General features: G+C 37.0%; 1 protein-coding gene across 1 annotated transcript; it reads right to left on the bottom strand.

Annotated features, from left to right (window-relative positions):
• Nucleotides 1-337: 337 nt before the first annotated feature.
• LOC146317952 (macrophage mannose receptor 1-like) lies at nucleotides 338-25040 on the bottom strand. Its single transcript, XM_084732494.1, has 30 exons — nucleotides 24884-25040; nucleotides 24132-24488; nucleotides 23169-23339; nucleotides 22323-22478; nucleotides 21935-22057; nucleotides 21150-21287; nucleotides 20820-20999; nucleotides 18857-19011; nucleotides 18285-18398; nucleotides 17376-17491; nucleotides 17103-17251; nucleotides 16815-17014; nucleotides 15686-15807; nucleotides 14772-14844; nucleotides 14488-14641; nucleotides 14225-14263; nucleotides 13090-13253; nucleotides 12939-13000; nucleotides 11227-11324; nucleotides 8985-9127; nucleotides 8604-8709; nucleotides 8308-8462; nucleotides 4697-4820; nucleotides 3427-3659; nucleotides 2780-2945; nucleotides 2197-2364; nucleotides 1995-2111; nucleotides 1585-1743; nucleotides 847-888; nucleotides 338-764 (listed from the first exon to the last, which is right to left on the bottom strand). Exons 1-30 carry the CDS (start codon nucleotides 24945-24947, stop codon nucleotides 514-516), a joined length of 4299 nt encoding a protein of 1432 aa, XP_084588620.1. The 5' UTR covers nucleotides 24948-25040; the 3' UTR covers nucleotides 338-513.
• Nucleotides 25041-26017: the final 977 nt, after the last annotated feature.

The raw sequence follows: 26017 nt of genomic DNA, 5'->3' as shown, positions 1-26017 counted from the left end.
CTAGTACACCATATTATTTCACAGCTGAAAATAGTCCCTAGAAATCTCACTTTTTTTTTTTTTTTTTTTTTTTTAGCAAATAACACATTTGCTAAAAAAAAAAAAAAAAAAAAAAAAAAGTGAGAACACTTATTTATGACTTGTTTTAAGAAAATGTTGTCAGACCAAAGTTCTTTCTTCTGAAAACTTCCTTACCATGTCCACTATTAAGTGTTCAGAGATTGACCAATGCATTGTTGATGTAGGTCCTTTCATGGAATTTGTTGACTGGCTCAAAACCACCACAGATACTGAATGGAAAGTATCACATAAATTCAAGAAGGATAAAATACAGTAATGATAATCATGTCTGCTATATTTATTGCTTTGTTCAATGTTAATTAGATATTACAAGTGTTACACAGCAGCCAATCCATAGTGAGTAATAAAATACACAGCACTATCCTAGAGTTAAAATACATTTAAAAAACAAGGTGAACAGGTCCACACTGTCGTTGTTTGGAGGCTGGGGAATCACATAGTTCCAACAGCAGGCTCACAGTTCTCTTCCTCTGCATTCTGGACCAGTATATTGCTGTCAACCACATTGGGTTGGGTCTGCCCATTGCTGAAGAAGAGTGGATTATCAAAGGCGGTTAATTTGGCAGGGATGGGTAAGCGATGACGATTCTTCTTGAAGAGGAAGAAGGCAATGACTGCTCCCATGACAATCCCAGTTATGACTATCACAACTGCCAAAGCAATGTGGCCACGGCCGGATAGTTCTGCAAAGATTGAAAGAGAAGATAATGATTAGCTGCAAGAACACAGTCATAATTTTGAAGAAGATGAAGAGTTGTTACTTACGAGGTCCTGGTGGTGATGATGATGATGCTATTGATGGTAATACTAGAGAGAGAGAAGGCAAATGTGAGTTATACTAAAATCATTACTAGATGATATAAGCCTGATAATGGGCCAACCTGATATACAGGGAAAAAAGAATGTTGGGCATGACACATGCTTGTTTTTCCCATATAGTTAGTCATTTTGGAAAACAGCAATACAGCATCTTGGAAGCCTCATGGTGTCTGGACAGTCCTGACAGTCCAGGAGCACCGAGCCTTTTTAAATGCACAGCTGTAAACATGGCATTGTGAAACAAAAATGATTGGTCCCTGGCATGTGAGCGATCACTTACAAGCTTCACACAATCCTTGAAAGACAGAAAGCTATGAATCATCAGGCCACAATGCGTAGAGTTAGAGTTCACACACCATACAGAGAGCTTGCAGCAATTTTAATGAACATTTCAATCTAACAGAGATCAGGCATTGTCAAATCAGTGCCTGACGATTGTTAAATCATTTGACAATGCCTGACGAAGATCTCGGTTAGACTGAAATGTTGCTCAATAAAAATTGCTGCAAGCTATCAGAACAAATGCAAATCTTTTGCCTGATTCTTCCTCCAGTTTGCATTTTGAAGGTTGAAGTCATAGCTAGACTGAATGGCAATGATCACCTAATCTGACACAATCATCTTCAAAGACGAGAATATTGTTGAGAATATATTATTGAGTCCACTTGAGAACAATGATTTTACCTTTGGGTGTTTTGCAGATGTATGGTCTAGAATAGTAGGATTGGTCTGCCTTCCACGTCCCATCTGAGGTAGTAATCCCGCCAAATTTTTGATCAGAGGGTTGATATTCATCCCAGTTAGTGTAGTCCATTACTGCTCTGTCCAACCACAACCACTCTCCTGGAGACAAAAACATATTTTTTCTTGTTTAGTTTTGTTTAATTTAATGCTCTTAAGATACTGCAGCTCAGTAGTTCTCCTGGTGTTCTTGTGCAATAACTTAAAAATATACATTATAAATCAACAAAATAACCCTTATATATATTTTGTTTTTCTTCATTAGTTGTTCACCAAGCAGTTTTTCTTTTTTCTTAGTCGTTTCCCTTCCATAGCTCAATATTTGTTTGGAAGAGCAGAAAATGTGACTGTACCTTTGTTATTTTTAAACAGGCCAATCCAGAAAGAGGAGTGGTTGTCCTGAAATATTTTTGCTTTTTTTTGGATGAAGTCTTGTTCCGTGGGATCTCCAATGCTGGCTAGTGATCCACCTTCACAAAACAAAAAGGCCTTAGTTAAAGGTACATGCATTTTAGTGCCTAAAAATATCTTAGACAATTCACAGACAGGACTTACCATGTCTTGCACAGCTAGTAGATGCATCTGGCCACCTTTTTTCTTGTGTGAAAAATATGTAACAGTAACCCCTAAATGGTATCCAGAAGTTATTACGAGCTGTGTTTGTTATATCTGGGTCTTCAGGGCAAACACCTGGAAAATCAGGTGAGTCTGTTGGTGGTACGTCTGTGAATGAGAGAAAAAGAAATTATGCTGGGCTCATCTAATTAGATTTTTTCACAATTGGCACTTACAATTTGACAAAATAAAACTGTTACATCTAAAAATATATAGTATATATAAATACATACAAAACAAAGCTCAGGATTTTTTTTCCTATCTTTTAAAACACAGAATGATTTTAAAATGACAGGCACTCCTGTGTACTACAGTGAAATATAGAACAGACACTCTGGGGTGTTATGGGGTCTAGAGGGTTAAAGGGTAACTTAAAACCATATGATACTAAAATAATCTTGCACAATAGGAGGTATTCCAACATTTACAGGATAATAGCTTAAGTTAAGGCATGCCAGCATTGAAGATGAGTTACGTAGTCATTTATTTATGTTATCAACTGTTTGTTAGTTATTGGACGTACCTGTGGACTTCATGCAAACACTGTTCATGGTCTGGTTACAGGCAGCGGTCTTCCATTTTCCATCCACATCCATGTAGACGCAGGGTTTGTCTCTACCCGGTTCATTTGGACCCCAGTGAGAAAATGTCATGTGCCAGCCATCAATGTATCTGAAATACCCCTTAGTCTGAAAGCAAAGATTAATCAAACTGCATTCAGCTTCATTAAGCAGCAAAATTATCAAGAAAATCTGTAATCTTTGTGATTTTTAAAGCAATAAATGATGAACATCCTCAGCCATGTTAGCATTGTAGCTGTATTGGTTAGTCCACCACTTTGGTCCAGATAGAAATATCGTATCAAATATACTGTAACATTTCCTACAACAATTCATGTTCCCCAATGCAGGCACTGTAATCACATTGTATTCCTTTAACTTTTCATTTACCACCATTATTAGGTCAAAAATGTTCGTCCAACTCTTTGGTTTATGACTTAATGCCAAAACTAATGTTATTCCCATCAGCATTAGCTATACTTTATGTTAAATAGTTGGCATAATATAATGCTAAACATCAGTAAATTTTTACAGTAGTCTGTAGTTACAAACAGGTTAGTTGTGTTAATTTTACTACTTTGAGCAGTTTGAGAGGATTTCTGGACTGTACCTCCTTTTTGTTCATTCCAATCCACAGAGGAGCTTTGAGATTCAAACTCAGCAGCTCAACATAAGCCTGTGACCACTCATTTCGCAGGCTAATGAGTTTAGCGCCGTCATCTTCACAGTGCTTCTTGGCTGCATCCCAAGTCATTTGTTGAGTAACAACCTTGATTGAATCATTAAATATTCTGACATAGTCGGTAGAAGTTGTAAGTTCAGGTGAGTCGGAGAAATAAGAATCTGTTTAGGGTGAGAAATTAGACAAATTTAGTTTTCTGTTCACCTTAGGGTCAGGCTGTTGGTTAAATGCTTAAGAGTTAAGAGTTTTTTCCATTCCATTCGGTTTGAATTGGCCAAAGTCCAACACATTTTAATTTTATATTGTTGAAAGGCTGTCTGAATCACAGTTTCTATCATTGAGAAACATTGATTGAATGTTGCACAGTTGATTTAGTACACTTAATCCGGCTGGACTGGGACTGTTCAGCAAAATATGCGCTTGTGGAAGATGCTGTAGCTCAGCTCTTTGAGAAGCACATTAGGGATTGCTAAAGATTTTCAAACATCTTTGCTACACTACCAACTTACTCACTACCTTTAACCTCAAGTATAGAACATTTACATGTTATCACCCTTTAAGTTGATATGGTAAACTTGTTTGCAAACCATTGCTTATTTACACAACCACTTATTACAGAGCAACATAAGCTTTTATTTGGAGTCTCTTTTTTTGGCCACCTGGCAAACAAAAGTCCAGTCTCTTTTTTTCTCTGTATTTGGTCTCTAACAACTCCAGAGGGAAAAATCTAGCCCTTTAACTGCTAAATGCTCCACTGTGTTCACCAGCTAGTCACTAAGGGTGTTTGTCTGTTGTTTAGTAGTTCTTTTTTTCTTTTTCTTTCTTCTTTTTTTTAAACAGCATTTTAACTGAAAACATCTACCTGCTTCGGCTAAAAACAATTCTGAGAGCCATGAGATTGACCCAAAACAGTAAAATTATGGGCAGTGCACTTAATGAGCCTCTGTAAAGCTGAGGGTAGCTGCAGGCTGTAGAGATAATTATAAAAACATTTCATCATTAGATGTGAACCTTTCATATTGTCACATTGTATTCATATCAGAATTTGATGCATTTTATTGCAAAAAATTGATTATAGTAACTTCAAGAAATACAAACTAAACAAAACAGGAAAATTTGCTAGTTCTTACCTCAACTCTGCAACTGTAAAATAATTTTTAGACATGAGGGAATGTTTTAAAGAGAAAGATGGGCTCACCAACATCTCGAAGACAGACAAATCCATTGGTGTCATTGCAGGACTTAATTTGCCATTTCCCAATACCAAGGGAAGGATTTGTATTGATCACAACACATTGTGACTTGGGAAACACAAAGTGAGAAAGGGCCCAACGTTATTACAGAGTCATGATAAAACATTTTCTTTCTGGGACTACAGCCTACTTCTAACAGCAGTAATAGTATGATCTGGATAGTAAAGGCCTACTGTTCAATGGAAAAATATAAATATAAATTATTTACTGTTCCTTTTTCAAAGAAATTATGTCAATTAGGGCATCTGGTTCATATATAGACAAAGGTCAATCTTGCATGGGCAGTCCACAAAAATACATTAATTACATAATTAAGGTACCATCGGCGTTCACTCCAGGGCCAGATGACTCTGCAGTAATTACTGATATTTATCAGCAATTGAAGAGAGGTTAATTCTCTCATTGTTACAAAAGTGTACTGTCATTTGTCTCCAAGTCATGACAACATAAGTGGCATATCTAAATTGAAAGTGCTTCTTACCTCTATTTCAAACTCGAAAGGATGAAAGGATCTTCGGAAACGCCCAAATCTCTGCAATGTAAACCCAGATAGTCGAAATGTTTAGAAATCCACAAAATATAGTAATAAATACTAGAAATACATTTAACTCTTCACCATAATGAATATAGATTTTGTCCGCTTGATGCATGCTACAGTCCTCTGTTATTTTGACACCTAAAAGCTTTTATTATCAAGCAGCAAAGTGAGGAAATGTCGGGTTTCCATCAGAGATGGACCCTAGAGTTTCAGTTTAAAGCTACAAAAGTACTGAGAGCTGAACACAGAGACTTTTACAGAAATCTTTCCCTCTGCTCTCCTATTAAGACATGACTTGGGTCTCGGCTTTCCAGTGCATATCAGAAAAAAAAAAGAGAAACAGAAAGGTAAACTCACTGCTCCCCTTTTTCCTCTGTTGTGTTAAGACGGGAACAACTGATATGCAAAATTTTTGTGATATTTTTACTTGTTTCTGCTAAAACAACCACTCTCTCACAATCATGAGTTCACACTACCCTCTCTTTGTCTCACAAACTTATGACAGTGGACCTGTCTGAACAGCATGATGTTACACACACTGCAGTGTTTCACACACAGACTTGGGTGGGCACTCAAATATATTTTGCAATCCATTCTGGACTTTTTATTTATTTATTTATTTATTTTTCCATCCAAAAGTGCAAAACCATGCATTATTTGATCACTGGACAATCTCCCCTCTGACCCTCCCTCACTTGTTTGTTCTGCTGTGTGAGAACACACTCACTCACTCAAACACACAGAGTGTCTTTTGTATAATGCAGGAGTGTCAAACTCATTTTGGTTCAGGGGCCACATACAGCCCAATTTGATCTCAACTGGGCCGGACCAGTAAAATTAAAGCATAATCTATCAATTATTCTGGCCATTAATCAAGTAATCAGATAAGAAATATTGTGTTCTGCATTTTTTCTATCACATTACTTGCTTGCTTTATTTGAGAACAATCGTAATATACAAAAGAGAAGATAAGACAGTTCTATTAAATGAACAACTATAAATTACTAAAATAAAAATACTCAGTAAAGTAGCTTTACTTTTACTGTTTTCACTTTACTTTTTACTTTTTTTCAAGTACAAGGTAAAAGTAAAGGTAGTAATGTCTGCAGAAACCACAAACAGGAGCAGTCACCAGAATGTTTTGTTCACATGTTAAAATCACAACATTTTTCTTCTGAAGCAGGACAGACGATCCCAGACCCCCAACAGGGGACTGGTTTACCAACATGCCACCTTTTTCTCCTCTTATGAGTTTGCAGGTCTGTATTTAGTAATCAAGAAATACCAATAAGAATACCATTGATTTTTCAAAAAAGGAAACCGTAACATGCAAGATTTTTAAACTGTAAATGGTATTTTTATGTTGTGGTATTAGTGCTTTTACTTAAGTAAAGAATCTGAGTATTTTTCCATCACAGCAGGTCAGTGATCAGTGTTTCAGTGACTCTGTGGATCAGTGAATAGTGTTTTATTTATGGCGGCCCGCCACATTAAAAACATCGGCACCACGACAAGATTTTCTATTTTTGGAGCTGCGCACCTTTTTCGGTCGTGTCTAGAAGGTAAAGCTTTATTTGCACAACTCTCACGAGATTTATGTTTGTTATTTTTACTAAAATGTCAAACTTGCGTGATCTTTTGCGAGTCTAGGGTTCCCTTCTAGACATGACCCTCTCTGCAGACTGTCTGTAAACAGCATGATGTTACACTCTGCAGTGTTTCACACGAAGACTTTATTTGTGTGGACACTCAGTCCGAGAGGACGACAGCATCAGTGATTGATTAGTGATCAGTCTGCCCTCCTCTCCTCCCTTACCTGTTCGCTCTGCTGTGAGAAGATCTGAAAGTTTCTCACAGAGAAACACAGACTCTCCTGTTTTACATATAGGCCTCCTTATACAGTTGTTTAATTTTATAAGTGCATCTGGTTGGTGTCGATGTCATTAACCGTCACGTTAGTTTCGACTGTTGTAATAAACTCCGTCATTCACAACAGTCTCCTCCACACGCAGCTTCTCTGCTGCTGTGAAAACTGAATCGCGGGTGGATTAATTTATAAGGAAAAACCCAAAATGCGAGTTAAATTTTGGCATTTTGGCTTTATAAAACATCCTGCTGATGAAGAAAGTCAATAGATCAGATACAGACAGGGTAAGAGAATCACACTGACCTCCTCTGTGTGTGTCTGTACTGTACGTGTGTGTATGGAGGAGCTGCATTGACGCAGAGAGGAGATGCAGCAGCTGTGTGATAATAAATTACATCAAAATTTAAATGTCGGCACTCATCAGTACTCTGGACTTTAATAACCCCCACATGCGAAACACAGTGTACTGTAACAGTTTGACACCCCTGATTTAATGTATATGTCTACTTATGCAGTTGTTCTTTCTGTACTCCTGGTTGGTGTTGGTGTCATCTGGTACCACACTGGCTTTGTTGCTCACAACAAACGGATTTGTGGGTGGAAAAAGCTAAACGTGAGTTGTGTTTTTTTGGGCGTCTTTATGAAACATTCTGCTGATGAAGAAAGTCAACAGATCAGAGAGAGAGAAACACAGTGAGCAGGGCAAGCTCCAGAGTGTGTGCACTAAGAAACCACAGGTGTTTGTGTGTGTGTGGAGAGAAGACAATTGAAGATAGTTTAATTCTCTCATTGTTACAAAAGTGTACTGTCATTCGTCTCCAAGTCATGACAACATAAGTGGCATATCTAAATTGTAAGTGCTTCTTACCTCATGGTAGAAAATGCCATCATACCTTCGGAAAGGCCTGGATCTCTGCAATGTAAACCCAGATAGTTGAAATGTTTATAAATACACAAAATAGTAACAAATACTAGAAATGCATTCAACTCTTCAACATAATGAAAATAGATTTTGTCTTGTTGATGCATGCTACACTCTTATACATTCTTACACCTCAAGTAAAATTAAATATGAACCTATTAACATAATGTCTTGGGGCATATATTGTGTCTTATTTTAAACACACACAATCAGCATCACATCATAAAACATAATTCAAGTTGTGCTCACTTACTTGACCAAAGTTGACATATTTCCTTGGGCGCCCATTAGTCCAAAAAAATGTATATCCATTTGCACTGTGAAAACCAATCCAAAGGTCTGAAGTAGGTGAGGTAGGGCCAACCATTTGACTCAACAAAAACACTGAAATATAACAATGGTTAAAGGATCATATATCTTCATGGAAGTTTTCTTAACTTTTAAAAAAAAAATGTATACATATAACATATAATCAGTGAATATTTTATCCCCAAAAAGAGAAAGGAAAAAAAAAGTTAAACAAACCTTCCTCATGTCTCGAGGAAATAGAGACCAAGTCTCCTCCATTAGCTTTGCAATATTTCCATGCTTTTTCCTGTGTTAATTTCTGGTCGTTAATGATGCTGTAACACTAGAGGTGAGGAATGATAATTTGATTTACAACTTCTGAAAATACATTGCAAATACAGCCAGTCAAACATTGTCCTAGTTAGTACATCAATCTGAATTTCACATGACAAAACTACCTCTTTTGACATCTTAAAAGAGCATTAGATTAAAAAAAAAATCGTTATCAAATAAAAGACCCATGTCATCACAAACATTGAGAGATTGACTCTGTCATGCATCAGTTTTATTCCAATCAATTCAGCACAACATGCTTAAAGGCTAAGAGTGACCTCTGACCTTAGACTTAAATTTTTTCCATTGGGGTGGGCAGCCACCTTTAGGAGCCTCTGTGGGTGGCGCTGTGGTGTTGACAGCAGGCGAGACATTCCGTTTACAAATGGATCTGTGCTCATGCCCACAATTATAATCATGCCAGTGCCCTGTGAACAAATTCACGACATGAAAATTAACACTTCGTCAAATATGATGTTTCTTTCAAATATCAGGTTAAAGTTTTAATCCTTAAGATTTTCACAAAATCAAATCCAATTTTTGATACAGTTTGTGGTTAGTGTTTTTATGCAATAGCCATTCAGTGTATTCACATTCAGTAATTACCTCTACCACTCATTCTAGTAGTGGAGTTTACAATAACATTCATATAATGCAGTCTTATTTCATTGATAGCCTCAATGTTAACTGTCTTTTCACCCTATCAGAGCTGTATTAAGTAGGGATGGGTATTATTATGATTTTATCTATACTGATACAGCTTATCAGTACTGATACTACTTTGTAGGGCCCCCGGCTAAACATTTTCTTAGTCGACCAGTAGTCGCAGTAAAGTCACTAGTCAACTTGTTGTTGCATGTTTATGATCTTAATTTCATTATTTTATATATTTGTGGTGCATGAAGCAAGCCGCCTATTAAATGCAAATGGCAAAAGCACCACGTCTTCTATCCTTGCTTGAACCCACCTGTCTTCATTGTCCTCTGAGTCAGAGTCTGTACATCACGTCAGTAAAGTTATTTCCAGTAACTGACCTCCTTCAGTCACAGAGGCTGTAGCCCAGTCTATATGATGGCTAACTGACCTATCTGACTAATGGCAGCTACAGCATAGTGAGCAGCAGTACACCAGTGACTTAAATGCTACAAGAGAAATGATGATCGCAGTCCCTTCATAACGTGACCAGGTGTCCAAGTTTATGTGGGACTGCAACTCGTTTTTATCCTTTCTCTCACATCCCACCTGGGTCTAGTTTTCAAACGTTAAACCACAGCTGGACAGACAGATTTCTAAAATCTGGCTGTTATCCAACGGCTGTTAAGAAAGAAGGGAGGGCTGTCATCATAGGGCATTGTTTGGCATGTCTCTTAGATAAGAGGGGCATGAAGAAGAAACTTAAATACTACACATGTGTAATTAAAATACTAGTTAAAGTACTGTAAATGATAAAGAAATATTTATCTTATGTAACACCATTTGTAACAGTAACTTAATTCTACAAGTCAATAATAATGTGTAATTATTATACTGAAATATATAATGTACACAGTAAACTGCACAGCTTAATAAGGAAGACAGAATAGTGAAGTTTTTTACTACAAATAACCCAAAAATGTAATGTGTATAGTAACTATGGTTACACTAGCAGCAGGAAACAGCAACAACAATTTGTTAAATCTCGAAATTGAGGAACATCCGATGAAAATAAAACATGTTTTTAAAGTTATTGTAAGAAATGTAATGGCATTACTAAGTACTGATATTGGTACTTAATATCGGCAAGTACCCACATGTAAGTACTTGTACTCAGTCTGAAAATAGTGGTATTGGTGCATCCCTATTTACTACCCTACACCCAACTGGGCATCACCTCAATGTCACAAGCTGTGGAGATTTAGGCAGATGATGATGGGAACTACTTGTCTGGAATTCAGACAAAACTGCGAAACTCACGCGCTCATTTGCTCTGGCAAAGAAATGGAAATGCAGCTACAACAAAAACGGGGAAACTACTCATCTATAGACTATTGTGTGCTACTGAATCAAACACAAGGCAAATATAGAGATGTTACATTTACTACCAAATTTTAAAGCTAACCCTTATCGTGAGTAACTTGTCCCACACAAACATAATCTATGTCCCACATTCGATTTGTTGGGATCTGGTCACCCTAATCGTTAATCAAAAGTGTGTTTACAAAACAAGACAACTGTTACTTTTCGTCATATCATTGCAACTATTGCTAGTCAAGAAATCAGCCACAGTGAGCTGATATATGAAGAGTTGCGGGCAACACGTTAAACACTTTGAACTCTTTAAACATGCGCCAACTGCTCTTATGTCATATTAGACAAAGAAGCTGCTCAACAAGTGTTTGCTTTAGTAATAATGCACTTGCTTTTACCATGGTAACCACAGGTCTGTCAAACCAGGACTAAAATCTTAAGGACTGCAACTTCAAGACTTTGTTTAATTTGTCAATTGCATGTATGTCAGTGAATGTGAATCATATTTTACTTTACTCACCAGTATAAGAGCCCATGACAGCACAGGTCTCAAAATTCTTTAAATCAGGCTGACCTACATCCCACCTTTGAAAGACCACCGGAGAACCATTCATCCACCTTAATGTAACACAGACAAATAAGTTGTATTTTTTTTTTACTAAAACAAAACATTGTGAAAATATTACTAGCATAATGATGTGTGGAATTAAGTTTAAAGGGACAGTTTGCCCCCAAAACAAAATACATATTTTTCCTTTTGCATGTAGAGCTATGTATTAGAGCTGCAACTGATGATTATTTTCATAGTGGATTAATTGGTTGATTATTTTCTTGATGAACTGATTAATAGTTTTTTGTTTTAAAATGTCAGAAAATGGCAAAAAAAAGTCGTCTTAGACTTTCCCTAAGTCTAAGACGACATACTCAAATGTCTGGTTTTACTCACAACCCAAAGATATTCAGTTTACTGTCAGAGAGGAGTAAAGAAACGCAAGTAATCAGTTAATCATTGCAGCTCTACTATTTATACATCTAGATAGTTTTGGTGCAAGTTGTCGAGTTTTGGCGATATGAGCGGTAGGTGTCCCTTCCCTCCAAATGGGATCATACTTAATGCCTCCATACAGCTTGTCTGGTGTAATCCAACTCTCTTAAAGCCCCAACATGCCAAGTTAACTTGCAAGACGTCATTTACGCTATGTTTTTAGCCTACATCTTCAGTGTAGATCCTTAGCTTGGATCCACGTTCATTTGAGCGTGTAGACTGTTCTAACTGGGTGTGTGTGGTGTGACAATGTGCATGTGCAAGTGAATGGCATATCAGGGCTTCAGGAGGCTTGGATTATTATAGGTGAGCAGTATGGAGCTCTTTTTTCAGTTGTTGGATGATGCTTTATTGTGAAGATTGAGTTTTCATTGCCTGTTGTTCTGGTGGAGGGGCAGAAAGTTTTGCTGTTTTGCCATAAAACTGTAAGTTGTTGTAACAGGAGTGTATGTTGTCCAATCTGCTCCAAATATAATGTTTGAAAAGCTTGGAGGAATCTACATGCCAACTGGGACTCGCAGCTGCTGGCAACAAAAGTAAGCCTTGTGTGACAATCATCATATGATTTATACGAAACTTTCATAGTGTGGTTTACGCTTGATATACGAGAACATGATGTATGATTGGTGTTATGCAGCGCCACATATTGCATACAGCCAGTGACATTACACTCCCTCATGCAGTGTACAGAATGCATGAAAATTCAAAGCTGTGTCAACTGACAGGTGTCCAGTAACGACCCCAAGGCTTCCTTATGCCTTAACATAGGCAGGGGTGCAAGGGCCCATTTATTACTGATTTTCGCTTTAATTATTGTTGCTGTCGGGCAGAAACCTAGTATGTACAAGACTATTACTTTTCAGGAAAAGAAAAAAAAAGTCTTTAAACTAACTGAATACTGCGTAGTACTAGTTAGTACTTTTCAGTGGTTAAATATTTGTCAAACCCAGAGACATAAAGGGTGACCATAGCAATGATTTATGAAAGATAATAAAAATGTCAAAATATGGAGATACAAAGTTTGCACCAGACAGCATCTTAATGTTTGTTCTTTTTCCAGGTACAAAAATACAGATTTGTGAGATCCTGGAACAAAAAGAACAGCTTCATGTTGTGATCAGTAACTCTGCCTTTAGTCTGTACTCTCTAGAATAAAACCCTCTTATTAATATCTAATTCATACTCACTCAAATGTTCCATCAAGGTCTACTGACAAGCCTATCCAGTAAGACCCATAAGTCCTGGATATCTGCACACACAGATAGACATGGTAAAGCCAACAGTTTTTACATTTCAGTTTGTGCTGAGGTTAAATGCCAGATAATTGTCACTGTTTACCTGTTTCCATAAAAAGACACTTTCAGCTTCACTGTCAATGGTTACCAAGTCACCATGCCTCCTCTGGCAGAAATGGCGAGCGTCTTCCATGGCCATGAACTTTGGGTTCATATAATACTGATTTCCCTTCCATTCTATCCACCCATCTGAGGTCTTATTGTAGTCTGCAAACATTATAAAGATGTAATATATCTTTAATTATATCATCAAGCCCTCATACTCGAAGAAAAATAAATGATTCGTCATTGCCTTCCATAATGATCCATATAATCGTTCTAAGAAGGATTCATATGAGCAGTTTCTAAACTTGTATTGTTAATTTGTGGGTAAGTTTAAGCAATTTAAACTACTTGGGTAAAGTCACAGAGGGATTGGTTGAAATACGGAGAATTTCCAGACTTGACTGTGAACAGTTTTTAAGTTTTTTCAAGCTGTTCACAGTGAATAGCAAGAGACAAATATTTGGATGAAGGAGACATTGCTGGTGATTTCTCAACTCCATTTTGCTAGGGTCGCGGCACAAATCTCAGACAGCAATATCTCTAAAATTGGGCAAATAATTTACATAAAACAGTACTTTACTTTTAGAAAGTCAACTCGAAACTAAAATGGAAGGGAACTGTACTGTAAATATTAAACAAGGAGACAAATTGTGAGATGATATATGAAGGGTAGATGCATTTGCAAATAGAAAAACATCATCATCATCTCATTATTTAGTCAAATGTGTTAATGTTTTCATATTGTTTTAAGTTCAAAGCTAAGCTGTTTAAGTTTAAAGTACTACAAGTGACTAGCTAAGTAGGTCTCAAGCCTTTAACTTTTGCAGTGATTTTTTCCTTCCTTGAATGTTTGTTTAATTGGTTATTAAGCAAGGCAAGATACAAAGCATAAACTACATGCAAAACAAATCTGTGTACCACTGACAAAAATCACAGAAGAGGGGGTGCTATAATAATTAATAAAAACACTATTTTATCAAAAGATAAGACAGGACAGTTTACCAATTTTCTGTACTATGTAAGAGAAAAGAAACATGCTATTTAATTTCAGTTATACTGTAACCATGTTTAATTGAATAATCATGTAAAAATAGCATATTTTTATGTTGTGACAAACATAATTTCCCACTTACCAGGCGTGACTGGGTTTGGAGGGGGCTTTGGAGTCACTCCTGTAAGGACATATAAAAAAGGTAAAAAAAAAACCCATTTAGAATAGATGATTAAGGGGTGGTACCGACCACCTGAAGGGGGAAACTGCATACACCTGAACACACATGAAGAAAATGTTGCTGGAAAAAATAATCTTACTCATTCAACTCTCAACAAAAAGATTTACAAAAGAATTACATGATTTTCTTTGAAACCCATCAATCAGACCAAGACCAAGCTTTACCTGCACCGATCTGACACACCCATCCATTGTACTTCTCACATTGGTTATCATTCCAAGTCTCGCCCCTACCCAAGTTAGATAGTTGGAATTCCGTACAAGATTCAACATTATTTTTATTGTTTGGCTCTCCGTCTGACCAGTGTTGGAAATTTACCTGTAAACAAACACAAACAACCGAATGACACATTGATGTGTTTTTTTGTTTTTTTTGTTTTTTTTTTTGAGTTGCATAAACTAAAATTGATTTACTCAACAACTGTACACAGAGAAAACTGTTAACTCACTGGGGATCCATCGCTCCATACAAAACCAGTGACTGGGTCAGGGGCGCTAAGTCCAATCCAGACGGTGTCATGTCTAAAATGGACAGAATGCATTAATAATTGAAATATGCAACCTCTGAAAATGTTTGAAGAACAAACATTTTGTAATTTCATTGTTATCTGATAATTCACTTTCCCTGTGCTCTTTTGGACACTATCCAACCATTAGCTATCTTTTGCAACCAGTTTTCCCCTTTATTTAATCCCTCCAATCTTATTAAAGGACCAGTGTGTAGGATTTAGTGGCATCCAACGGTGAGGTTGCAGTTTGCAAACACATTGCCTTACCCTCTCCTTCTGAGTGTTCAGTAGAACATACAACAGCCACTTAACGTGCAAAACACCATATCAAGAACCAGTGTTTGGTTTGACCATTCTGGGCTACTGTGAAAACATGGCTGTGAAACACAGTGGACGCCAATGAAGAGGATACCGCACCCTCTGTAGATATTAACATTCTAGGGTAATGAAAACCTTATACTAATCTTTAGGTGGTTTTGCTCTGCCAAAAAAATTAAACTAAATCTTACACACTGGACCCTTAATATTATTATAATTTAAATATCTGTGCAAATATTCTGTGTGTGTGCAGCATGAAGGGGCTACAACTTACATTTAATTGCGCAACCCTGTATTCTAAATTGATAAAACAATAAATAACCCTTGATACCTTTATTTAGTAATTTTCCATTTACGGTACTCAAACATGATACTCTGCGACAGAGCATTTTTATCACCTCATATTAATTTCAATAAACAGGACACACTTCTAGCAACTGGAAAAAATGAGAATGGTCTTCTTTGAGTATGTGATTTGGACTGGGATAAATTCGCCAAGCGCAGCCTTAATTGTGTGAGACCAGGTCGTGCTGTACCTTCTCTCTCCCAGTTGTAGCTCAGCATTACTGTGGATGCTGAGCAGGTCTCCTCCGATGGCCCTGCAGTAGTCTTGGGCTTCATACCAGGTCCTCTTGTTCTCAGATAATGGTAAATACACCTTAAACACAAGGCAAGAAGCTCAACTCTGATCGATAATTATCGATATCTACCGAAACTTCACTATTGTGACAAATTTTTCAGCTATATCGCCCAGGCCCAGTCCCTTTTTATGTAACGTTACTACAACGTATGTTTGTGTTCTTTACAACGGAGTTGGTCCACTGAGAATGGCTAATGTTACCTGGATAACTGCTATGACTTATGACTAATGCTAAAGGCAATTAAAATAGCCTAGAACTAGAGGTCTCCCACACATTTTGAAGCTGGAAGCAGTGTGGATCAGATGGTCAATCGTGTTTTTCTCTTGAGATAGCAATGACACGTAGCTGATAACTTGCTAGCTTTGAGCTCAGTGGAGCGAACAGCTCCGCGGTGGCAATAGATGTAATGTTTTAACAGAAATACTGGCCAGTTTTAGGTGGCTAAAGGGTCATTGTAAGACAAAAACCAGGTCACTTGTTATTTGCTTGCTTGTGATACAGTCACACATATTTTTCACCTGCCTGAATGGCCAACTGCATGAGGTAATCTACTTGCCTGAACACAGTTTACTTGCACCAGGCAAGCATTAATGCCGAGCCCTGACTTGGAAACACTGGAGATCTGAAATGTTGTTTGTTTACACTTTAAATGATCATGTAAATTAATGCCTGTAAAGACACATCCCTGTATTATAGAGTAGTTATTTTTAGAGTTCAGATAGTTGCATTTGGATAGATGCATTGTTGCTTGACTTGGGACAGATGTAAGATGATGCAGATGTAATTACAGGTACAGGTGTAATTTCAGTACTTGAAGCAGCAACATGAAACAATGTTTGATACTGAGAGCGTCACAGGCTGAAACTACAGGAGGTAAACCCAAAACCAAATCATAAAAATGTTAAACAGAACCTCCATACTGGGTTTTAGTAGGACTGGCACAAGGGAAACACCATGGCAGTCATCTTTACATGTCTTGATTTGGGGGTTTGTGTCAGAAATATGTTTCACTCATGGATCTTACCTGAAAGCAGTAGTTTCTTGTTCCCAATGGACTCCAGCCATCTGCACATTGGAAAGAGACAGCAGGGGACGGTGCAGGGGTTAAAGGTGCCCCCTCGGCCAAGTGTTTGCAGATGTATTTCTCCCTATTGGTGCAGGGCAGCACATCCCAGAGGCCAGCAAAAATCCCAGTTGTCATGGCAACACAGCCCTGTTGATGTCCTTGCAGTGTTGATGAGAAATGGTAAATTGTGAGTTGTGAAGCTACTTTTGAACACGTCTGTCAGCAAGAAATTTTCATTCTCCATACCTGGCATTGCAGCATTCCAGTGAGTAAATCTCACAGAGTCTGTGTTGGTCCATACAAATTGATCAATGTTTTTCTGGTTTGAGAGGCCAAGCCAGAAGTGTTTCTCTGGTCTTAACCCCACCAAGCTGACAAGGAAGGCATTATCCACCCTGAAAATAATTACACAGGTAGGATTGCAAGTTTTCTTATGTCAGTGAGTGATGTATAATAACAAACGTGTATACAATACATCCCATTATATCTATTATTTGGAATCAAAATAATTGTTGTTACCCAGTTGAAACATCAGCTAAGTAAGAATCTGAGCTCTTGCAGTCATCTTTGGCTTCATCAAATGTCTTTGTCTCTGTCCCTACAAAGTAGCAGTAGGAGCCATGCCTTTTCCAACCCTGGAATGTAGAAAAACAAAAGTAGGAAAATCTTGTTAGGTTGTTTTTCAAATTTCCAGAGAACAAAAGGTTAAACAAAATAAAATGACTGTAATGTATTAGGGATTTGACAGGCTTAATTTCATTGACTATTGAGTATTTCACAACATGCTTAGATATTTGGCTTTCACATAACATCTTTCCTTACTCAGTGTGTGCTTATTTATGAGCCTAAATATATGCCAAAATTTTCTTGTGTCAGTCAATTCAATGATACCACACCGTTGCATTATTCAGCATTACATACTGTGAAGTCACTTTTATTTGTCTAGCACCAAATCATAATAAAATTTGTCTCAGGACACTTTTTATATAGAGTAAGTCAAGACCATGCTCTTTATAATATTACTTACAGATACCCAATATTTCCCACCAAGAGCAAGCACTAAGGTGACAGTGGTGAGGAAAAACTTCCTTAAAGGTGCAGGAACAGCAATTAAAATTACACATATAAGATGTCTTCTCCAGATATTTCTGTTGATCTCCTCAGTGCTTGTCTCCTTGTTGAAATTGTGTCCCTTTTAAAATTATAGTAAAGGTTGAGGTTTTGAGGTGCCAGTAATCATCAGCTGCTTTTTTTGGACCCAGTGTTCAATATTACTGTATTTTGTAGATACAAATTGACCATTAGACAATTTTGAGGCACAAAACCCAACACCCACATAAAAATGGCAGGCTTTAACATTGAAGAATAAACCATTGTAAACAGATACGGACACATGCATATAAAATAAAAGAAGTAAAGTTCACGCACAAGTTTGCAGCCAATATTCTGGTCCTCCTCATCTCCAGAGGGTTCAGCAGCACTTGTCTTCATACAAATGAAGCCATTTTTCTCACTACACACACGATCGGCCCAGTTCCCATTCTGAAAGAAAATAGCACAGTAAAATGTAAATCTATTTGGAGATTGGATATACTGACAGATAGGCAAGTTGTAGTGTATGTCATCAACCAAAAAGCAGTGTCTTAAAAATGTTCAAAGTTATTGTCATAGATACATATTTAAATTCAGCCAATATCTAGACAGCCAAAAATTAGACCCTTTTGCAAAACTATTGATGTTTAAATCAAAACAAAAAATAAAGGAAGGCTTTCTATAATCCTACACCTAGGTCAAACTATGAAAAACAGAAAAGAAAAAAGAAGCAAACACAAGTGTTTCATCAGGAGTGCATCTACTGTCTTAAATAAAAAACGAATAATTATGACATATAGCTGCATAATTTGCTGGTTTGCTTTGAGGCAGGTGAGTTTTTATTAGACATTTAGCAATACTTTTTCTAGTATGTAACATTTGTGCCATACCCAGATGTTGCTCCTTACCTCTCCCCTGATGAGAACACAGTCTTCTTGATCAGTAGTAAGAGCAGGTTTCCCAAACTCCCAGCTGGTGAAGCTGACAGTAGAGTGATCACTCCAGTCAAACAGCCTCTCTGTCGTCCTGTCATTCAGTCCAATCCAAAGCTCATCAGTGGATGCTGCAGACATGGGCAGAAAAAATATCTTGAACCGCTTGTCTGCATCTAAACATTTTGTGCACATTTATGACTGAATACTCAACGACCTCTGGTGGTTGCAGTGATTCACAACTTTTGAAAATTTTTATAAAGCTTATATATAACTTATACTGATTGCTGACTCTCTTAACCATTTGTTAGGGGCCATAAGTCATCAACTATTGCTAGGCTAAAACAAAACTTGCCTGTGTTGGGGGATAATTTGCCACATGTAACTACTTACATGCAATTAAATAACAAAATTAATGTATTTGTAGTCCATTGCAGTTACTTAAATAAACCTGTGTCATTCAGTTACAGTTTACTTATCAAAATTTTGAGATTAGAAAAGGGTTACATCCGAATTTTCTTTTCTGGTTTCCAGGCAGAGGTCTGCACTCTCCTGAGTTACCTCTCAATTAAACCAATGTACTGTATATAATTTTTACCATTGTTTATATGAATAGTAGTGATGGACAGATGAAGCTTCACAAAGCTTTGGGTTTTCTTTATATATGTGCTAAAAAAGATTCAAAGCCTTGAGTCTTCAAATTCAGCTAACACAATGACATCTTATGGTTTGCAGAAGTTATAGCAGTCCTTCAAGACTAAGGCCTGAACACAGCCACACCTCGCTGATGTAAGAGTCTCATATGTGTGCCATAAAAGTCCAAGAGGCCTGCATGCAGCTAAATCTGTAGGCTTACTTTTGGTCAGAAATGTTGCATTAAATAAGCATGTTATTGTGCTGCATGTTAAAACAAAAATATGTATTGTCCAAAATGCCTAGACAAAAAATATTTTCAATTACACAAAACAAAAATCTACTAGTGTGGTTTCACATTTTTTTTTAATTTAATGGTTGATATTTGTGCAATGTCTGATATGAGTTGCAATGTGATGTGACTGGAGAGTGATATTCACTAAATTGGCCTCTTACTTTTATAACATTATTATTTGATATCATAAGGAAATGTTCTCATATTTATGACTGTCCTTCTACTGTAGCGTACATTGCCATATTTCTCAGTTACTCTCTTCTCTTCTTATCCCATTAATGTGTGAACCACATAGTTAACTGTAAAACTTTCAAAACTCTCAAATTGAATAAATTGCTTTCTGAAGCACTTGTGACATTTGAAGCTTTGGACATCATCAGTCCTGTGACGTTCTTGATTTGAGCTCCGTCATGCTGTTCACAGTTGACACAGCAGGGCAAGCTCCCTGGGCTAGCCAGTTAGCTTATCACTTGGTGGGGCTAAATACTGAAATGAGTCTTTTAGGGCTGGGGTGATTTGTTGACGTAATCGACACCACTGATAACGAAAATAGATTGATTTGCACAACATGCATCAACATTTGCCAATGTACTGCTGTGCCCGAGCTGCAGAGAGCCTCACTGCGCTAACGTCTTTACTGACATTGCAGTGGCATGATAAGCACACTTAATATCAACAAGACAGTGCAACATGATGAAATATAGCTACATGAACCTGACAGCACACTTTTAGTGACTCTTGCACTGTAATGGCAACAGCAGAGAATGAGCAGAGGGACAAGAAGCGGAAACAAATTCATAATGTCAATATATAATTTGAAAATAAAAGTCTGAAAAAGCAGTCTCTGGGAGGCTGAATAAATCTTTTGTTGTTGGACTGCACTTGCTGTGGCATTGGTCATCTTTGGGAGCAGGAAAAGAGGGGACTCCCTTTTACGATGTACTCATGATTCTTCTGAAAAGCGCACAAGTGTTGTGTGTTCCAAGCACTGTTTTTATTTTACTTACGTACCATAGCCAAGTTGAGAGATCACAAAGCTGTGGTCCTCCACATTGTGGATGCTGACGAGGTCTCCTCCTTCTTTGCGACACTCTCTCTGAGCGTCAGGCCACGTTTTCTTGGTCCGGTTGAGGTAGAAGCACTGACCATTGTAGGGAATCCAAGGACGTGAACAAAATCCTGTCTCAGCAGCTGATCATGGCAAGAACAAATGATTAAGCCACTGATAACAATCACTTAACCAAACACAAAATAGTAATACAGTAACTGATGGACAGCTGTGGTAAAATGGAATAGAATAAAGATCATTTTAGCTAATTATTTTTAGATGATTGTCTTTACCCTCAGTAGGAGCAGCCACAACTCTATCACTGTAGCAGATGTATCCCAGTTTCTTGGTGCATGTTGAACTTTGCCAGGAGTACTGCACAGCACCATCAATATATGCACAGTTGTGTCCCGGATAAGAAAGTGGATATCCTACAACAAGATGATAGTTGAAAACTTTGCATGATGACATAGACTCGAATTAGTTCTCAGATGTTTTTAAATTAACAAATTAACACCTAAAAAATAGAATAGTATCAAATGACACAGTTCAGCACTATTACAGGCCAAAATATGAAGGATAAAGCAAGTAGCAAAGTTCATGGTATAGAACAACAGCAGAAACAACAATAATAAAAGAATATAAGTAGTTTATGAATGCATACTTGGAAACACCATATTAAAATTAATTGATTAATATAATATTTGCAAAATAGAATGAAATGATAATTAATGACTGAAAATGGAGGTGGTGTAATTACAGTCAAGTGATTATTTTGTACATTATTAGAACCAGATTTGAATGCAAACAGCAAGGATGACATCCCTTTGACAAATACAGTTGCTGGAATGTGAATCTAAACTGCTTTTATAAATATATGCATTGTAGCTGGGGCCCTTGCTGTGGGTTGTAAGTACTAAGAAAAATGATTAGTCAGTTTTACAACCACGTGGCAACATGGGGTTTATAAGGTAGAAAGGATAAAATGCAGATGGGATGTATAAGAGATGCAGTAATCTTGTTTTTTTTGGGTTTTTTTTGTAGCAAAACAGTATTTTGAGGTGGAAAGAAAACTTACCTGAGTCCCAGTTAAGATAACGGTAAGGCTTCCCATTAATCCACTGCCAGCCATGTTCTGAATCCAGGGTCAGTCCAGTCCAAAGCTTGTCCCCCTGTCCTCTATCCGCTTGCCCTAGTAGTGCTTTTTTTTTAAAGAAGGAATCAAAGACAGTAAAATATTAATGACTAAGGCTCAAACATCCATCACTAGCCTGATTTCTGTTATAACAGAAAACCGATAAAGTAGATGTTGATTAAACTGAACTAGCCATCTTACAGACTGGATCACATTTATGTGTTTAATAAATGACAAATGATGAAAAGCACTGATGTCTTTTTCCTCAAATATTTCTCTACTTGCCCCCTTTATCAATACATAATTCAGTATAGAGTCAGTGTCACCTTACCCATGACATAAGCCTTCTGGTGAGGGTCTGTGATGCTGAGCAGGGAGGCACCCTGCTGCCTGCAGCTTTTTTCAGCCTGGGGCCAAGTCAGAACAGACTGTGTGTTGAGCTGGTAATACGCTCCGGTTGTTGGGTGTCTGGTCCAGTTTTCTCTGGCTATGAAATATACAAACAAAAATATGGAATTGCACTTCAAAATGTAATTTTTTTTCATGATAAATATACATTTATGCCTCCTTATCTACATTGAATGTTAGAGTCTGACTTGGCAGGTCCTAAACAGTGTTGGGCCATAATACATTTCTCAGTAAGTTGTAATATTATTACTTTATCCAGTGATGAGTAGTGTAAGAGATTACAATTTTCAAAACAGTAATTATTTTACAGCTACTAATCCAAATACCGCTGCATGGATTAACCACAGTCTCCGTGGTTGTAACTGTGGTCCACGCATCACTCAGAGGTTGTTTCTGGCACAACAGACATCTGGATAGCTAACAAAAGCTGTTTGTATGTTAACAGTTCACTAGATAAGCAGTTCAACTTTGGAGCACAGCAAGATACGAAAGTAATATAAAAATGTAATGAGTAATGTTACTGAATTACCTTTTGTTACCAACTAATAAATAAAGTAATATTATTGCTTTTTAAAGGAGTAATAAGTAAAACGTTGCATTTAATGAGCCATTTGCAGTTTCACTGTACCGGCCGTGTGCACTTGTGTGCATGGCTTAATCTCTGAGACAAGCATATGCTACTGGCAGTGTACACTTTAAAAAAAAAAGTGCATTGTAGCTATACCCTTCTCTTGCTGCAGATAAAATAATACTTTGAGGTAGTACTCACAATTAGTTGGGCAGTACCCCCAGAGTTCATTTTCATATTTTGTTTCAACCGCACACCAAAGACGGTTGACTGAAGAATCAGAGGTCGTGCAGGACGAGTACCACCTATCTTTGTACATGAAGGGAAACACGCAGGGTCTACCATACGCATTTCCTCCAATTGTGTAAAGTTCTGTAAGGACAAAAGAAGGACAAAATAGTAAAACTTTGTTATTTTGAGAACATCTGTAACTATAATTATTTATATTTTAACAGAATGAAAGAAACACTACTTCATCAGATTTATAGAATGAACTTTTGTAGTCTATTGACCACTTCACATTCACCCATTTGCAAACATATTCACATGTTGATGGCACAGGAACTTAGGGTTCAGTATCCCAAAGACACTTCGACATGTGGGCTGGAGGAGCTGATCATCTGTTTAATGGACGATCGACTCTACTGTGAGCCACAGCCATTCGTTTTAGAATTTAATCAAACCAGGGCTCAACAATGAGGATTGCCTGCTTGCCTGGGGCAAGTAAAATGCTATGTAGGGCAAGTAAATCAGGCAACTAAAAAAATTTGATAATAGATTAACCATTCATAAATGGCAGAAAATGCCCTTTTCAGCCTCTCAACTGTGGAGCTTTCCCACTTTTTCGTTTACCATATTAAGCCAAATATCTTTGGGTTTTAGGTTGACAAAGCAAGGCATTTAAAGACATGTTGGACTATCACTATTTTCTCACAATTTCTAGATTTTGAAGCCTTAGAATAAGCATGACAATTATCTTTACTTTGTGTAAGGTTTCTGAACAACTTGGCCAACTAAACGTGAAACCATTGGTCTTTAATCTTTTTCATACTTTGATTTCCAGACATCTGTAGATAATTTATAACTGTACTTAATAATATACGTATAAAATCTAATTCCTGGTTGTGAATAAGTCAAGAAGAACAACAGTGTTTTACAGTGTACCTCTGTATGTTCTTGTGCAAGCACCATTGGACATTCCTAAAATTGTGAGGTGGTTGTTGGGTCCTATTGTTCTGGAGAGAACTGCTGTGCTATCTGCAGTGAGCTCAATGTAAAGCTCTTGGCCTTTGAGGGCGAGCACTGTTTCATTCTTGCATTCCCACTTTTGGAGTTCGCTGTTTTCGTCACAGTCGTAGAGGTGTATTTCACTTCCCACACTTTTCCCCTGAACTCCAAGGCACTTATCTAACCAGTTAACCAGAAGTCGGTCACCGGTTGTCCAGAACATTTCAAGGCACGTGTCGTATCTTTTAACCAAACAAAAACCAGTGTTCTTGTTAGTTAGCGCAAATGGTGAATCTGTAGAGAAAAAAAAAATTACACAGTTGATATGACAGAAACCATTAGAAATCAGAAAAACATCTCAACAACTATTTGCACAGTCTATTTAGACTTGTTTCAGAGTTGTTTCAGTTGCTTTTAATTAGATTTTATATTAGACAGACAATTTTACTGATGATTATCCACAGAATAAACAGAAATGTAACAAGCAAACATTCTTATTATTACTATCAAAATCACTTGAATATTGAGCTATAACAAGTCTACAACAATAGTGTAGCCTAACACAGGTGACACACTTACACATGGTAAAGGACACCACAGTCTCATATTGTGTCATATCAAGCAATGTGCATGACATACCTGCTCTGTAAAAACCACACACAAAGATTATTAAAAAAAAATCACTGTACCGTCTGAAGCCAAACATTGTAAAGCTTGGATGAGGATCACAAAGGCAGCAAAAGTTATCTTCATTGTTCAAGTTCTTCTGTAATGTCTCAAAGCAAATGACTTTATCCATGCATCTCACACTGAAGATTTAACAGCTGTGTGAATGATTGTGGAAAGAAGGGAATATTAATAGCACTCGACCCATCCTTCTGCGTCATGTCATCATGACTTCTTTTTTTTCTTTTTTTAATGAATCAGCACCATGTTTCAGACTTATTTGTCAACTATTTCACATGAACAGGGATGTGCAAGTTTACCATAACTCTCTTTTTCTCTTGTCTTTTCTCCGGGAACCCAAATGCTGATATTTGCAGTCTTGAGTTTTTCTTAGAGCTTGAAATTTAGTAATACTGATTACAAATCAGAAAACAATGAGATTCCATTAATAAGAGTTACAACAAAGGTACAGTACCTTTGAAAAGAACATTTCAGTTAACTTTAGAAAAACAACAACCAATAACTAACTAAAATAAATTAAATATGTACTGGAATTGTCTTTAGTTTTAGTATTTGTCACTTTGGTCAAATTTGTCAACAACACACACGAGTAGGCATTGGTGCATATGTTTATTGAGAAAAGGATGTCTTTCACAAAGAGTTGTGGTTTTGTTGTAATACCTATTCTGAACTTCTTAAATCTAACCCTAACAATACAATCACAATTAAAACTAAAACGAAACTTTTTTAACAAATGAAAACTAAACTGAAATGAGCAAACTCACTCTGGAAACTAACCAAAACTAAACTGACTTGAAAACAAAAACAATAAATAAATAAATAGATAACTGCCCAGCATTTAGCATTAAGCAGATCATAGAAAAAAAGATTTAACAAAAAATCTGGGTGCCCCTGTTACTCAGCTGGTAGAGCAGTATAGCAGTATAAAAAAAAAATAAAAGATCAAAAATCACAAACCAAATGTAGTGAATAATAATTACCCATTAAGTGCATTTACTGCCAGTCAAGATGCCTGTCAGTACTTGCATGGAAACAGATGACAGTGTGAATAGTGGATTTAAGAAAGGTCAGTTAAAATACTATGGAACTGAAACCAACTAAAAACCTACTGCTGATGGGAGAAAACTAACTTTGAA

Source organism: Lutjanus erythropterus, chromosome 12 (assembly GCF_056507025.1).
Source record: "Lutjanus erythropterus isolate fLutEry1 chromosome 12, fLutEry1.hap2, whole genome shotgun sequence".
Lineage (NCBI taxonomy): Eukaryota > Metazoa > Chordata > Actinopteri > Lutjaniformes > Lutjanidae > Lutjanus > Lutjanus erythropterus.
The sequence above is the reverse complement of the archived record's forward strand: the minus strand, read 5'-3'. Positions and strand labels throughout refer to the sequence as shown.